The 17,605-nt window shown below is 39.7% G+C and overlaps 1 protein-coding gene across 1 annotated transcript; it reads left to right on the top strand.

The window, feature by feature from the left end:
* The first annotated feature begins 3,409 nt into the window (after positions 1–3,409).
* On the top strand, positions 3,410–6,201 carry LOC130737888 (mogroside IE synthase-like). Its single transcript, XM_057589744.1, has 2 exons — positions 3,410–4,095; positions 4,645–6,201. The coding sequence occupies exons 1-2, from the start codon at positions 3,433–3,435 to the stop codon at positions 5,359–5,361; spliced, it is 1,380 nt and encodes a 459-aa protein (XP_057445727.1). The 5' UTR covers positions 3,410–3,432; the 3' UTR covers positions 5,362–6,201.
* The last annotated feature ends 11,404 nt before the right edge of the window (positions 6,202–17,605 follow it).

Raw genomic sequence — 17,605 nt, 5'->3', positions numbered from 1 at the left:
TCATACAAAGATTTAGCTTTAGGCATAGAAGGCTCATTTCTAATTGGTTTAGAATAGCTAATGCCATGCATTCCATTTCTGCTTACACCATAGATCATTGAAGCCATTAAGCTTCTATCTACACTTTTAGCCAGGAATCTTTGAAAAGATTTTTCATACTTAGATTCATGCTTACTATCAGAGGCATCGCATGCAATAACTTTTTCTAACTTAGCAATTTGATTCTTGAGCACAGAGTTAGAATTCACTAAAGCATGGTTATCATTTTTCAAATCAGAAATGATTTTCTCATGTTCAGAAGGAGTCTTAGAAACAGTAGATAAGTTCTTTTTCAGCTTCTTATGCTTAGACAATAAAGAGTTATACTTATCCATGATATCAGACAAAGCATGTTTCAGTTCAGAGGTTGAGAAAGAAGCGAATGCCTCATTTTCATCGTCTGAGTTGGGATCTCCTTCTGATTCTGAGTCAGAGTCAACAACATCCTTTGACTCTGCCCCTTTGTCTTTGACAATGGCCATGAGTCCTTGGACTTCTCCATCAGAGTCAACATCCTCTGACTCTGATTCATCAAAAGTCACCATCAGACTTTTCTTGGTCTTGAAGTGCTTCTTTGGCCTCTTGTCCTTCTTCAATCTTGGACAGTCACTTTTGTAGTGCCCTGATTCTTTGCACTCAAAGCATGTGACTTCCTTAATTGAGGACTTCTTCTGACCTGAGGATTCAGACTTTCCTTTGGCCTTTCTAGAGCCTTTGTACTTGCTCTGCCTGTGCTTCCAGATACGGTTGAGTCTCTTAGAGATCAGAGTCAGCTCATCTTCATCAGAATCTTCTGATGCTTCTTCAGATTCTTCAGCTTCAGCTTGAAGAGCTTTTGACTTTTCTGCTCTAGCCTTCTCAGATTTGGATTTTAAGGCTATTGACTTCTTCCTCGGATCTTGCATCTCTGAGCGCTTCAGCTCATGGCACTTCAGTATGCTAATGATTTCTTCTAAACTCATACGCTCAACATCTCTCATAAGCTCTATTGAAGTCACCAAGGGCATCCAGCTTTCAGGAAGACTTCTGATGACCCTTATGACTTGATCTTTTGTCGTGTAGCTCTTGTTGAGAGGTCGTATTCCAGCTACAAGCAACTGAAATCTGGAGAACATTTCTTCAATGGACTCGTTTGGCTCCATGATGAAGGATTCATACTTTTGGATCAAAGACAATGCCTTTGATTCTTTGACTTTCCTGTTTCCTTCATGAGACATCTTCAGGGATTCAAAGATGCCTTTTGCATACTCACGATCTGTAATCTTCTGGTACTCTTCATAAGAAATAGCACTTAGAAGAATTGCTCTAGCTTTGTGATGTTGTGAGTAAAGCTTATTTTGATCTGCAGTCATCTCTGACCTTGGGATCTTCTTGCCTTCTTCATCAACTGGACGTTCATAGCCATCCACAATTATATCCCAGAGATCTGCATCAAAACCCAGAATGAAACTTTCAAGTCTATATTTCCAATATTCGAACCTTTGACCGTCGAACATGGGAGGCTTTGCATTGTAACCATCCTTTTCCGTTTCACTGATGGTAGCCATTGTTTTTCACACCGGCCCGGATCACTGAACACTGTTAGGTGTGGTAATCAGAACTTGCGCTCTGATACCAATTGAAGGTATGAAAAACGGTAGAAAGGGGGGTTTGTATAACGTTTCAAGATAAAACTTCCACCTTAAAGATTTTAACAAATCTTTAGAGAACTAAGTGCTTAAGATAAGAGATAGAAAAGCACACAAGGATTTTTATCCTGGTTCACTTGATAAATCCCTCAAGCTAATCTAGTCCACCCGTTAAGGTGATTTCTTCCTTCTTAGAATGAAGGCAATCCACTAATCAGGTAAATGTTACAACTGCACTTGAGACCTACAAGTGACTAACAATTACACTGACTTAGCTCACACTAGGATTCACTCTCTTAGTCTTCTCTAGGATCCGATCAAACTTGATCTCCTAAAGGTAACTAAACAACTGTTTAAGAAGGAATGTTTACAAAGGATTTGCTTCTGAAAAGCTAATAGTAAACACAATGAATTCAGATGAAAGAATGCTTAGAAGGTTTTTGAATATAGCTTGCGCGTGTGTAATTCTTCCAACCGCATCTTTCAATCTTCAGCCTCTATTTATACTCCAAGGATTAGGTTTTGAACGCTGCATGGAAATGCTACCGTTGGAGGGCAGTTCTGGAAATTCCAGCTTCTGCTATGGCTGAGAATGTTAGGTAGGTCGTCAGGATAGTACATTTGCTTTTGTACTTGGATAGTGACTTGACCTTTAAACCTAGTAGACTTCTGATCAGGGGAATGCTTCATGTTGGAACTTGTGAAGCCAGTTGATCAGAGTCAGAGGGAAAGCACAGATCCTCTGACCGTTGTATCTTCTGATTCTGAACTCAGAGGGAAGTACATGGTCTTCAGAGTCATCTTGCTTCTGGACATCAGAGTTTCCACTTTTCAGCTTCTGGATCTTCAGAGTCTTCTACACCATCAGAACATCTGAACCTTCAGAGTTTCTTGGTTGTCAGAACGTCTGGATCTTCAGAACTTCAAGTGACTGAGTCCATATTAGAGCTTGTATAGCTTCAGATCTTCTGAAGCATTTCAACTGTTCAGAGTGAACATAGATGTTGGGAAAGCGTTGCTTGGGTCACTCTTTATGCACAGTGCTTCTGATTTGTGTGAGATTAAATTGAGGTCAGAGCCTGTAAATAGCACACTCAGAAAAACACGTTAGACTACCATAATTGTTCATACTAAAATGTTAACTTGTAATCATCAAAACATAGAGTTGTATTACTCGATCAAAACTTGATCTTACACTTACGGGTAGGGTTGAAACATTCCAAACCTTGGAGTGACAAATAGAGGTTTTTTTGGAGTATTTCCTTAAAATTTGGTTTCTTTTTTAAGGGGATGTTTTAGCTTTGAGGGCTCCATCATGTTTAGATTGTGCCTCTGCTGGAATCCCAGCATGTTACTTGCGCCCTGCTTTAAAGATATGATCAGGTGCAAAGAGATTGCGTTTGTGATGTTTAAAGATATGTAGTGTTTGGAATGTTTGCGAAAATCACTTATTATATCTGTAGTCAAATATAGATGAATTTTTACTTTTTAAAAAATCTCTTAAATAAAATCATTTATTTTTTCAAAAGTGGAGGTGCAAGGAGTCGAACCCTGAACTTCTCACAAGCATTTTGAGCACTCTACCATTTGAGCTACACCCCTTGACATTAAATTAATTCAAAATTTGTTAATTAAAAATTATATCCACAGGAAATTACCAACTCACAATTCATATTAAAAAAATATATATTTTTCTCATAATTTTCCATCATTTCATATTCACTTTCCTTATTAATATTTTCTCTTCTAATTCTAAAGCACAAACATGGCGTCAAAAATGTGGGAGAGGAAGAAAAACCATGTAGCTCACTGTGTAGTCCTTCCTTATCCATCACAAGGCCACATCAACCCCATGGTTCAATTCTCCAAGCGTTTGGTGCAGCGAGGAGTGAAGATCACACTCGTAAACACTGTTTCCATTTCGAACACAATCACCAGAACAAACCCCACTTCCTTTGAAATCGAGACCATCTCTGATGGCTACGACAATGGTGGGCTTGCATCAGCCGAGGGAATCGAAGCTTACAAGGACACATTTTCGCGAGTTGGATCACAGACCCTAGCAGATCTTCTTCTCAAGCTTCAAAGCTCAAGCAACCCTGTGGATTGTGTGATCTATGATGCTTTCATGCCTTGGGTTGTTGATGTTTCCAAGAGTTTTGAGCTCAAAGTTGCTGTGTTTCTAACTCAAGCTTGTTCAGTTAACAGCATAAACTTCCACGCTTTTCAGAAATCTTTGCAGTTACCAATTTCGGATACTGAAATCTTGCTACCAGGATTGCCTAAACTTGCTCCTGAGGATTTGCCATCGTTCTTGTTTAAATATGGAACTGATCTTGGCTACTTTGACTTGCTTCTGAATCAGTTTTCAGAGATTGATAAAGTAGATTGGGTCCTTGCCAACACATTTTATGAACTGGAGGCAGAGGTAACTGACTTGTGTAGTTCGAAATTGCATTGATTGATTTGATTTAGATTTTTTAGTTGAAATTCTGGATTTCAATTTGAGGGTTCATCTAATATGCACCTGCAAAAAACAGATGTAATTTTACACTAGTAAATTTTGTTAGTCATCCACGCACCCCACAACAGCAACATGCGTACAAACAGAAGCTAAATACACCACTCAATCATCCATTGCAATAATTGGGATCTGCTATCAAATTGCTCTAAGGCATAGGTAGACAAAATTTACTAGTGTAAAATTACACCAGTTTTTTCAGGTGTATATTAGAGGCTGCCTCAATTTGAAACCTTGATTGAAATGTATTACTAATTAAAATTTTGGATATGGAAAATGATTGACGGACATACCATTTCGCTAGACACCCGTTATAAATTTGACTTAGACTTCTGTAAAAATGATTAAAAAACCGCTGCTAAGTTGTATGTTTGAAGGGTGTCTGCGGAACGTGTATGTCTATAAAATCACTATTGGATATTGATTATTGAATCTTTAAATGAAATTCCATTTTAGGTTGTTGACTGGTTGGCCAAGATTTGGCCATTGAAGACAATAGGACCATGTGTGCCATCTATGTGTTTGGACAAAAGACTTAAAGATGACAAGGAATATGGTATTAGCATATATACTCCAAACGCTGAAGCTTGCATCAAATGGCTTGATGATAAACCTAAAGGGTCAGTTGTGTATGTCTCATTTGGGAGCAGGGTAGGTCTTAGTGAGGAGCAAACTGAGGAACTAGCTTGGGGTTTGAGAGATTGTGGTAGTTATTTCATATGGGTGGTTAGAGATTCTGAACAGGGTAGGCTTCGGAAGGGGTTTCTGGAGTCATCAGAGAAGGGTTTAATAGTCACTTGGTGTCCCCAATTAGAAGTCTTAATGCATGAGGCTGTGGGGTGTTTTGTCACACATTGTGGTTGGAACTCCACATTGGAAACTTTGAGCCTAGGAGTTCCTGTTATTTCGATGCCACTGTGGACAGATCAACTCACAAATGCAAAGCTTTTAGTTGATGTTTGGAAAATGGGACTCAAAGCTATTGCTGATGGGAAAGGGGTAGTTAGAAGAGAGACGATGAAGCGTTGCATAAAGGAGATTATGGAGACTGAAAAGGGAAATGAATTAAGGAACAGTGCCATCAAATGGAAGAATCTGGCCAAGAATGCTGTTGATGAGGGAGGAAGTTCTGATAAGAGTATTTCAGAATTTGTGGCTGCATTGGTCCTCTAATGAGCTACACTGCGTTGGAGAGGAAGAAGATTCTGATAAAAGTTGTGTGTTGCTGACTTGCTACCAGTTATGATATACACTGTGAATGTACAGACTTTAGATACACCGTGGAAAACCACAGTAAAGCCAAAACTAATATCTAGAAATTTCTGATTGGAGTTGTTGTTGGTTGCTTAAGATGTAACAATAAAAAAGGGTTGTCAATTCAAACAAGGTGAGGATTCGTTTTGTGATAAACAAAATAAAATTTTACAAGAGATCTGGCATCTGAATATGAATACCATCCCTAAAATCTGAGTTTCTCTTCTAGCTAATCATATTTTCTATTCCATCTGGACTGGGCAGCCCTTCATGATCACTGGGTCCTGCCCAGGAGGCGGTTTGATCCATAACTACACCATGAGATGCTGGGGCGAGGCACCCTCCCTCAAAATAGCTATGGCCATGGCAAGCAAAGGTGCCCTTGTTGGTGAGTCAGGTGACGAGTGACCTACCGTTGTCGAGCAACACAAAGGCCAGCGAAGGTCTCTCTGCCTTGACCAATATAGACACTTGGGCTATTTATGTATTAAGGCGGAATAAGGCCTTTGTAAAGGCTTTTGGGTCGAGTATAACAAGGCCCAAAAGTCCACTAGAGGATTAGGTTTAGGGTTTCAACCACCCACTATAAAAGGGAAGGTCTTATCTTGTAGGATGGATCTTGACTCATTTTTACTAAATTGGCTAGGTGATTACAAAGCTCTACCTTCATATTAGGGTTTTAGATCTTTTGTAAACCACCATTGGTGGAATGCGTTTGAATTCTTTTTCTTAAACATTAGTTTTGATTTGCATGCACTATACATATGGGTTACACAGTTTAATGACTACTAAATTAAAGAAAATGAATAGTGTACATATGGTAGGTAGACTCAGGTTTCACCCTTTTGCTCTTTGTTTGCTGATAGAACTAGAAGCTTCTGAGAAAGTTGAAAGGTTTTATAGGGGTTAAGATTTAATTATATGACACGATTCGTGGTCCTCCTGCATTGAAATTGGATCCATAAGCTGAAAATTGTTCCAGCAAATTCCATTTTTCAAGTAACTGGTAGAAGTGATGAAGTATTGACTGGTTGCCATGTGTAGTTGTAGTTTTTCACTTTTTTGTGCAGGCTTTGATTCTTGAAGTGGACCCTTTTAATTATGACATAGTATTTAATGAACTTTAACCCTTACAAGAATAGTAGGTGATTTCAAAGGTGCAAATTGCTTGTATTAAAGTCACAAACAATTGTAAAAAAATGCAGCCTCACCTAGTGTGGTTACAATTGTTTTGCAATCTGGTTGCCACCAAAACTGCAATGTTGTGGTTGCAATTGTAGTTGAGGAGGCAATTTAAAGCCATCTGAAACATCCACTTCCTTTGGCAATTTTTTTTACTTCACATGTTGGTACGTGTTTTACATTAGTGACAGTCAACACCTTTGATTTCTTACTAGACCCAACTGATGTATGGAATTTTCATTTTATGAATATTATTTATGATATGTACTTATTACTGATACTACTGCACTGGTGAACCAGAACCAAAAAGTGTCCTACTAAGGGTTATGCTTGTATGGAGGGGAAGGGAAGGTTTCAGGCAAATCTTTCATGGAATAAAATAATTGAGTTTTATATAATCGTACAAATTCCTCATTTATGGGAATAAAAGGGTTATACTTTTGTTTTCTGCCCCTATGCTTCCCTTGCCTTCAGAGCAGGCTGCCTTTTATTAAACAGCATTTACATAGATATTTGCTTGTCAAAAAAAAATTACATTGATATTTTTCTTACTGTGTTTGAGTATCCAGAGAATGACTCTTCAAGGTTTATATCCTGATGCCTGATTCTGAGATGATCTACAATGTGTTTTTACGAAAATGTTGGTGGGTTTCGATTACCAGTGACACTCGAGAAATCGAGGCGTTAAAAAACAACATGCAAAATAACTAAAAAAATAACCCAAAATCCCATATCATCAAGTGTTTGTTAAGAACTACCAAAATTTGCAATTTTGACCGCCACTACCAAATCTCAAATGACAATAAATCAATGCAAGCAGCCACGCAATCTGCTACATCAACTCATAGATACATGTGGCAATGCTAACTTAGACATTTTTCAACCATGTTATCTTCCTCACGTCTTCATATGTTGTCGCATTCGTGCCCTCGTCTACCTTACACATTCCTCGTCCGCGCGACTTCCCCTAGAGTTTTCATTGTCATTCACAATTCAATTTCAGGCACCCAAATTTGTTGTTCAAGTTTGTCGTGACCGCACCCCGCCCAAGTTTGGTAGCAACTTTCAATGTGAGAGATACTTCTCTACTAGCTTGTTGATGCCGAAATTTCGAAGATAGAGAGTTTGAGGAGAAGCATGACCAAAGGTCTTGAACAAGCAAATAATGAAAAAGAAAACCAAGCATCAAGGGACTTCAGAGAGTTCCAGTTCGAAGATTTGTTCGAAGCTACAAGAGGGTCCCAAGGAGATCCCAACACTTAAGCGATTTTCCTATCACAGTCCAAGCAACCAGCAATATCCTCGAGGAAAGTTCAACACTTAGTGATTTTCACCACTAGCAATGAAAGGTGGAGGTTCCTTACGAATATTTGAGCATGTGGCATAATTCAGAGCTCGTACCCATGTTTGAAGCTGGAAGGGTCCCGCACCAACAATCTATAGGATCCAGAGCTTCTTACATTATGCTTCTCCCCACGTCCTTATTTAGGGAAGTAACTGAAAAAGGGTGCGTGGAGATCAAGGAAATGTTTCAAAGACACGAGTTCGAAGAGCTTCAAGGCTGAGGGATTAGGTAGTTGTTTGTAATTCAAGTCTATAAATAGACAAGTGTAACTCTAGAATAGGGGTTGGAAATTGAAATTGAAATACTAACACTAAACGCACACACATCAATCACACAGACAAGAGGCTACACGATTTAATGTATAACAACTCTTTCCACATTTTTTCTTTTCTTTTTTGAAATTTAATTGAATTTACTTTTCTTTAATACCTTCACTGCTTTTCTTTTCATTTCATTTATAGTTTTCCTTTACATTTTACGTTTTTTTATCTTCAATTCTTTAATTTCACGTTGTTAAGCTGCTCCCCGAAGTGCATTTTTGAAACCATGGTCTAGGATCACTGGAACCTCGATCACTTAAGTTATCGCCCGATAACTTACGAGCTTTTACGATCAAGCTTTTCGAAATAAGAGTCTGGATTCACCGGAACTCCGTGTTAGAAATCTGGTTGTGATAATCCTGGATAAAGTCAAGAATCGTAAGCGTCCACTTTCCGAACAAATTATTTCGACCCTATAATTGCCTGGGTTCACGAAATCTTTGTTGGGATAATGCTTGACAATCAATCTGTTTCTTGGCACAAGAGAACAGATTAAGAAAGTAGAGAGATGTTGTGTTGTTCGAATTTCTGTTTCAGAATTCTGTTTTCTGGTTTTCTGTATTCTTGTTTTCTGTATTTCTTTCCTTAGGCTGCAAGCAACCTTATATAGAAGGTTGTGTTTGCACGAATGATCACAATTGTTCCGAATGATCACAATTGTTCCAAAAAGTCACAATTGTTCCGAAAAGTCACAATTCTTCAAACAATTTCAAACTAGGGTCACAACTGTTCAGCGGGACCCAAGCCAGGGGCTCCGCCCCTTGGACCCCGGTTCGTATTCGCGGTCAATTATGCGTTGGCTCACCGAGCGTGCACTCCGCACTAACCTGACTCGATTCCGAGCCTAACGCGTAATTGCATCAGCCTATAGTAGATCACATTACTACTAAAATACATTGATGATTCTAAAATCACCAACAAATCCCCCCCATTTTAGCGTAATCCTTGATCTACTCAGTTTATAACACACAGATATAACGATCAAACAAATGCATAAATGAAAATATCTTGCGATTGAATTTCCACTTTAGTACAAATACACATTCCAAATACTCGAGAATCGGGGTGTCTTTAAAGATTGAACCCGTCAACCCATTTGAATATCTAAAGATACTGTACACATATGTTTCTACAACACTCTACTATTCATACTTGACACTTTACAAGCCATGTGCCCTTATCCAATAATAAGCATATAGGAAGCCAAGTCCAAGCTTCTTGAAGCGGCAAAACTTCATGCTTACATAGGTGATCCTTTTAATCTTGCACCTGCATTTACAATTTTCCAAAAGAACCATTAAGAAGATATACTTCAACCTAGCCATCACTTGCAGGTCTGAGCACATACCTTGGGAAGATAAACACAAGTGCTCCAATCTCTAACTATGATCTTTCCACATTGAATTCAGCTTCTAACGTTGTATTAGAAGGGAATTGGGTATAACATAGGAAGTAGATTTAAATGGACTTTAATCCCATTCTAATTACCGACTTCTTCACTAAGTCTCTAGCTAACCCCTTCGTCAAGTGGTCAGCTAAGTTTTGTTGCGACCGAACAAACTCAATGGATATCACCCCATTCAAGATTAATTCCCTAATCATACTATGTCTAACACCCAAGTGTCTAGACTTTCCATTGTACATTTGACTATAAGCCTTGGCCAATGTGGCAGCACTATCACAACGGATAGAAATTGGTGATATCGGTTTAGGCCATAATGGAATCTCATATACCAAGTTTCTTAGCCATTCCGCTTCTTTACCAGCAGCAGCCAATGCCACAAACTCTGATTCCATTGTAGAACTAGTTATACATGTTTGCTTCTTGGAAGCCCACGAGATGGCACCTCCCCCAAGCAAGAACACCCAACCACTTGTAGAGGATGAGTCTTCAACATTATTTATCCAACTAGCATCCGAATAACCCTCTAATACCGAAGGAAATCCCACATATGACAATCCATAATTCATAGTACCCTTCAAGTACTTGAATACCCTAGTTATCGCATGCCAATGATGTCTACTAGGATTACTAGTAAATCTGCTCAACTTTCCAACCGCAAAAGCAATATCCGGTCTAGTGCTAATCATAGCATACATCAAAGAGCCTATAGCTCTTGAATATTCGAGCTGATCCACAGGTTTACCTGTATTTGGCATAAGTTTTTCACTCGGATCCATGGGAGTACTAACCGGAGAACAACTTTCATGATTAAACTTCTTGAGTATTTTCTCAATGTAATGAGATTGCGTAATTACAATCCCCTTATTCTCCCGTTTAATCTTAATACCAAGAATAACATCCGCTTCTCCCATATCCTTCATGGAGAACTTTGATGACAAGAAATTCTTTGTTTTATCAACTTGATTTTGGTCCGTGCCAAAGATCAACATGTCATCCACATATAGACAAATAATGACTCCTTTACCGGATGTATCAAATTTCCTATATACACATTTGTCAGCTTGGTTTAGAATAAAACCACTAGACAAAACAACCTCATCAAATTTTTTTTGATGCCATTGCTTCGGAGCTTGTTTCAGCCCATACAACGACTTAACTAGCTTACACACCTTATGCTCATTACCAGGCATTACAAATCCTTCAGGTTGCTTCATATACACTTCTTCTTCCAAATCACCATTCAGGAATGCTGTTTTGACATCCATTTGATGGATCACTAGATTGTGAATAGCCGCTAAAGCAATCAACAATCTAATAGTAGTGATACGAGCAACTGGAGCATAGGTATCGAAGTAATCAATCCCTTCCTTCTGTCTAAAGCCTTGGATTACCAATTTAGCTTTAAACTTGTCAATTGTACCATCGCCTTTCATCTTCTTTTTGAAGATCCATTTGCAACCCAATGGTTTACAACCTGGTGGTAAATCAGATAATACCCAAGTATTATTTTCCATGATAGAACTCATCTCTTCATCAATTGCTTCTTTCCAAAAAGCAGAATCTCGAGATTTCACAGCTTTATCATACGTTCTTGGATCCTCCTCTATACTATAGCAATAATAGTATTGATTATCAATCTGATCCTTTGATCCCTCAACTAAATATAATTGAAAATCCGAACCATAAGATTTAGGTTTTCTAGCTCTTTTGCTTTTCCGATGTTCGAGTGTCTAACTTGGCACATCAGTTGAATGATCATCCTTTGTGGGTTCATCCGACTTAGACATAAGGTCCTTTGGTCTAGGTATAGAAGAGAAACAATTCTCATCAAATATGGCATCTCTTGATTCTATAATTGTGTTAATAGAAACCGAGTCATTAGGTTCTATAACATAGAACCTATAGGCTTTGGAATGTTCAGCATATCCAACGAAGATGCAAGCTACACCCTTTTCACCCAAAGTTTTCCTTTTAGGATCCGGGAGTCTGACCACGGCCCTACAACCCCAAACACGTAGAAATGTTAAGTTGGGTCGTTTCTTATACCAAAGTTCATATGGGGTAGTCTTGTTCCTTTTATTAGGAACCCTATTTAACAAATAGCAAGTTGTTAACATGGCTTCTCCCCAAAACCCTTCACTCAAACCAGAATAGGATAACATGGCGTTCACCATTTCTTTAAGAACTCTATTCTTCCTTTCAGCCACACCATTTTGTTGAGGTGTATAAGGTGTCGTAGTCTCATGAATGATTCCTACGGATTGAAAGAATTCAGGATCATAATATTCACCACCTCTATCCGTACGTAATGTTTTAATCATCACATTCTGTTGCAATTCAACTTCAGTTTTATAAACTCTAAATTTATCTAAGGCTTCATCTTTAGAATGCAACAAATAAACATAACAGAATCTAGATGCATCATCTATGAAAGTGACAAGATACTTTTTATGTCCTAATGATGGAGTAGCATGCAAATCACATAAATCACTATGTATCAATTCAAGTATGACAGATTTCCTTGTTATGCTTTTAAAAGGTTGCCTAGTGATCTTTGTTAACATGCAAGTTTTACACTTTTCTATATTTCCATCAAAAACAGGAATTAAATCATCTTTAGACATTTCAAGCATTCTTTTATAGTGTACATGTCCTAGACGAGCATGCCATAAAGATGAATTGGTAACATTCAAAGAAGACATAAATATAGAACCAGAATCATTAGGAACTCCATTCAAATTCAACATAAACATACCATTATTATAATATCCAAATCCTACAAACACACCAGACTTTGATAATACATATTTATCGGATTCATACACTTGCTTGTATCCAAGCTTATTCAATACAGGACCAGAAACTAAGTTCTTACGTAGTTTAGGAACATACAAAACATTAAACAAAGTAATAGTTTTTCCAGAACTGAATTCTAACACCACGCTTCCTTTGCCTTCAACAGGATCAAAGTGATGATCTCCCATGTAGAGGACAGATCCATCTTCCACTGGAACAAAAGTCTTGAACCAGAAACGATCCTTGCAAACATGTGTTGTGGCGCCAGAATCAATCCACCACGCAATAGCATCATCCTTGTTCTTGGGATTGGTCCTTAGACCCCTTTCCCGAACCACTTGCATTCGCGTTATCATGCTTCTTTCCAGAACGACAATCCCTCTTGAAGTGGCCTGTCTTACCACACTTCCAGCATTCTAGTTTCGGTTTCTTGTTAGAACCGAAACTTCCTTTGTTGTTCTTGAAAGCACGCTTCTTTCCTTTGTTTTTGTTGTTATTGTTCTTACTACCCTCCTCGATCATATTAACCGAGGGACCAGCAACTTCTTTTCCTTTTCCCTTGTCACTCTCCTGCGCTCTTAGAGATTCTTCTATGCGCAAGTGACTTCCAAGTTGGACCAAAGACAGTTCGTCTTTTCCATGCTTCAAATTGTGTTTGAAATCCTTCCATGAAGGGGGCAACTTGTCTATGATACTTGAGACAGATATTTTTTCATCCATCTTCAATCCGTGCAGTGTGAATTGTCCAAGAATTCATAGAAGTTCATTGTATTGTTCCATGACAGACCTTGATTCAACCATTTTGTAATTGTTGAAATCAGTCACCAAGAACTTCTTACTGGATGAGTCCTCTGCCATGTACTTGGCTTCAAGACAATCCCACAATTCCTTTGCAGATTCCACATTTTGATAAATATCGAATAAAGGATCAGACATACCGTTAAGAATGTGTCCTCTGCATATGTAGTCGTCATTCTCCCACTTTGATCTGCTTCTTATATTTTCAACAGTTTCTTCCTCCAGAAGTTCAGGAATCGGTGTAGACAGAACGTATACCACCTTCAATGTTGTCAACAAGAAATGCATCTTCTGTAAGATCAAGTTTTGATCTAGTAGTACAACTCTATGTTTTGATGATTACAAGTTAATCTTTTGATATGAACAATTATGGTACTCTAACGTGTTTTTCTGAGTGTGCTATTTACAAGCTCTGACCTCAACTCAATCTCACACAAATCAGAAGCACTGTGTATAAAGAGTGACCCAAGCAACGCTTTCGCATTGACCATGTTCAATATGAACAGTGGAAAGGCTTCAGAAGTTCTGAAGCTACACAAACTCTGATATGGACTCAGTCACTAGAAGCTCTGAAGATCCAGAAGTTCTGATAACCAAGAAACACTGAAGGTTCAGATGTTCTGATGGTGTAGAAGACTCTGAAGATACATAAGCTGAATAGTGGAAACTCTGATGTCCAGAAGCAAGAAACTCTGAAGACCATGTACTTCCCTCTGAGTTCAGAATCAGAAGGTACAACGGTCAGAGGATCTGTGCTTTCCCTCTGACTCTGATCAACCGGCTTCACAAGTTCCAACATGAAGCATTCCCCTGATCAGAAGTCTCCTAGGTTTAAAGGTCAAGTGTAAGACCTGGATTTTCAGAACAGGCTAATTTCCGACTCACGCGTAGAGTCAGTGTAAGCGTGACAGGAGTTTGCTATTTGAGAAAGATTAATGAAGAAGAAAGTTCAGGAATTGCTTGAGGAATGTTGCATGGTCGTTTTCGGGGTTAGTGCGAGTCGTCTGCACACTTGCCTTAGGGCGAGCGTGTCCAGAATAGGTTATTTCGCTCTTAAAGCAACGTTTTAAGTGAGATTTCGAACTCTCGGAAAATTTAAAGATTCTCTTCATTTTTCCATCGACCAGCGTTTCATTTCGGAACTCTGGACTGTACGCACGATAGGTTTCACTTTCTGGAAGCTCGACGACTCTAATTTCTTTGCTTCGAAACCCTAGTTTTGAGCGATGGATGAAGACTTTTTCTATTCGGGACTTCTAACGAAGATTCCATCCGTGTTTCCAGACTTGTTTCGACGTTTCCAATCTTTCTTCAGTAGGAAGTTTTGTCGTTTGAGCATCACAGCAAAAAGTAGTTTTTCGGGACAGACTAACTTACACCGCTTTTGGCGTTTTGGATATCGTTTTTCCCAAATCCTAGATATTTGTTTTGAGTTCTGGAATTCTGACGCCAGAATCTCTCTTAGAATTCCTCGGTGAACGTGCTGCAAAAATCGGAATCGCGAAATTTTCATTTTCCCGCGATTTCACCCGCCTATAAATAGGCGAAAAAGCAAAATTTCTCTTCATTTCTTCCTTGTTGGCCGCGAGATTGAGGGGAGCTTGGGGGAGACAGATTTTCGCGAAACCTTGACCAATCTTCGTGCAGTTCGTCCCTACTTCTAGGTATCGAGGTAACTATCATGAATCCTACCTCTGATTACTGTTTCTGCTGAGTTTCTGAAGTCGTTTCTGTGCTCACAGTTTTGAGCTTTTTCTAAAATTGTCCGTTTTCTTCGATTTCTCGCTTGGGTTATGTTCTCTAGGTTCCCATGAGCCTAAAACCTCTGTCAGTAAACTCTGATTGTGATCCAGTTGACAGGGATCTGAAAAACTGATTCAAAATCCTTTTTGTCTCACATTTCGAAACTTTATTGTCGAAAAGCTATAATCTGACTTCGTGCCTTTAGGATTTGTTGTCACGGATGTCATGAGGATCGTTGCTGTCAAATTTGTTTTCAGAACTGATAACTTTGAAGTTTTGAGCCTTTATTTTGGACCAAAATGCCCCTGGATAGCCGTATTTCGACCCGATTGACCGAAAATTGTTCTGACAGTTTGTTTGCCTTAGTTTTACCCTAAAACTACCTTGTAAATAGATTTGATCGAAGAAAAAGAGCCGAAGCTCTTTTCTCCTTATGGCCGTGGGCTATTTCCTAAGGGGGGGAGTTTTTCGTTTTCGGAAACTTGTCTTTTCGTACCCGGAAGTCGTATTCTGAAGCTTTAATACTTTGTCTATCGTTTATGTATTGTATTGCGATCGAACTAATCGATTTTGTTTGGATTCTGCTTTGTTTTTCTCCGAGGTTCAGTTGAGGGAACTTTGGAAGACTCAGAGCAATTGTTTGAGGAGAACTTTGTTTGCGAAGCTGGAACAGCTCGAGGTTAGGGCAACTTACTATATATTAGCTATGAATGCATGATAGGCGTCGATCAATTCGACTTATGCTTTACTTTGATGTTGATTATGTTGATAAACTGATGTTGTGATGTTGTGCTATGTTGGATTGAGCGTTTTGACGCGATTTCGGAGTGGAGATTCATTGATCTGGTGATCTTTGATATTTCGGGTTGGATGAACAACCCTAGGCAAGTCCAAATGTGGGGATTGAGACTTAGTCCTTTGTTGGTATTCGTTGGTTTACTTAGACTTTCCCCGGGAAACTTATTTTGGGTGGTTGGTTTTCGGAAAACCTAGAAAGAATAGAATTTTGAAAACTAGAGACTTTGGGAGACTTAGACTTTGAGAAATAAACTCATAACCTGACTAATTCAATTCGAAACGTTTTTACTAAATGAATAATCATAGGAGAACTAAAGGGGAAAATATTTAAGAAAGACGGGGAAAAGTCGACTTTTATTGTGGGTTTGGAGAGTTATCGGAATTGGGGAAAGCCACTAAGGTGAGCTATGGTGATGATTGAAAGTCACCGAGTACTTTAGTACTCTTGGGGGAGTGTTGTGGAGCCGTGTTGTATTGACCGACACCTAGTGCTCTTGTTGTTTGGGCTGTGTTGTATTGACCGACACTAGACCCTTGTGTATTTTGTGGATGGAGTTGTGTTGTATTGACCGACACTTACTCCGAGTTGTGTTGTATTGACCGACACTAACTCATGGGTTTGTTGAGATTGGGTTGTGAGCTAAACACTTTCGTGGTAAGGACGATTCGTTGTTTGGCTAACCATATTGCATCAATCGGGTGAATAACGGGAATGGTTCACCTGTGCATATCATGGTGAATAACGGGAATGGTTCACCTTGCATAAATGATGAATAACGGGAATGGTTCATCATATGGTGAATAACGGGAATGGTTCACCAAGGATGAATAACGGGAATGGTTCATCCAGGATGGATAACGGGAATGGTCCATCCATAGTGAAGAACGAGAATGCTTCACTTGTGGCGAACGGGAACGCGTCACAAATCCGGATTCATATTGTGCATTTCACGCATACATTCATGCTGACTTGGATTGTGTGCTGGTTGTTTATTGAAGCAATATTAGAGCCATAACATGCTAGGATTGTTTATATATGTATATTTCAACATATATCTATACCCCATATCACATGTTTGAGTGTATATCTATGTATTTCTGTGAGTTGACCCTAGCGCCTTGGCTTTGTTTGTATGTTTGTGTTTGGGCGGTCGGCCTGCTGCCAGATGTCGATGGCCGACTGGTTCTCGACGGTCTCTCCCTCGGGGGGGGATCAGATATGAGCTGCTGGATCGGGATGCCCCCATCGCTTGGGTGATCGATGTCCCTGGTCACCGAGCGACGTATAGGGCAAGGGTCATGGAGGACCGGACGGATGAGCGAGGACGCCTGACGAGAGGAGTGCTACGGCGTATGGAGCTGAGTTTTGACTTGCCGCCCTCAGTTCACTGTGGACCAGGCACTGGACATGCACCACCTGCACCACCTCCGACTTCACCTTCTGTTGAGGAGGACCCAGAGGAGATCGAGCCTGCTGCTGCTACTACACCTATTGTGCCACCTCCGGCTACTGCCATCGCTTCTACCGACGTGGCGTCGTCCTCTAGGCTCGTACAGCCGAGGAGGGAGTCTGTTGTCCCATCTGCCTCACGTCTCTTATCTTTCTCTTCACCGCACGGCTATCGTGTGGACCCCTTGATGAGGGTGGTGGAGGAGGATGTTCTTACAGGAGAGGTGGATGTGGAGACCGGCTCGACTAGAGCGGTGCGCAGGACAGTGAGGAGGGAGGTTATGGACTTGGACACCGAGATGATTACGGTGGATTCCGACTCTGAC

This window comes from Lotus japonicus, chromosome 2 (genome assembly GCF_012489685.1).
Source record: "Lotus japonicus ecotype B-129 chromosome 2, LjGifu_v1.2".
Taxonomy (NCBI): domain Eukaryota; kingdom Viridiplantae; phylum Streptophyta; class Magnoliopsida; order Fabales; family Fabaceae; genus Lotus; species Lotus japonicus.
The sequence above is the reverse complement of the archived record's forward strand: the minus strand, read 5'-3'. Positions and strand labels throughout refer to the sequence as shown.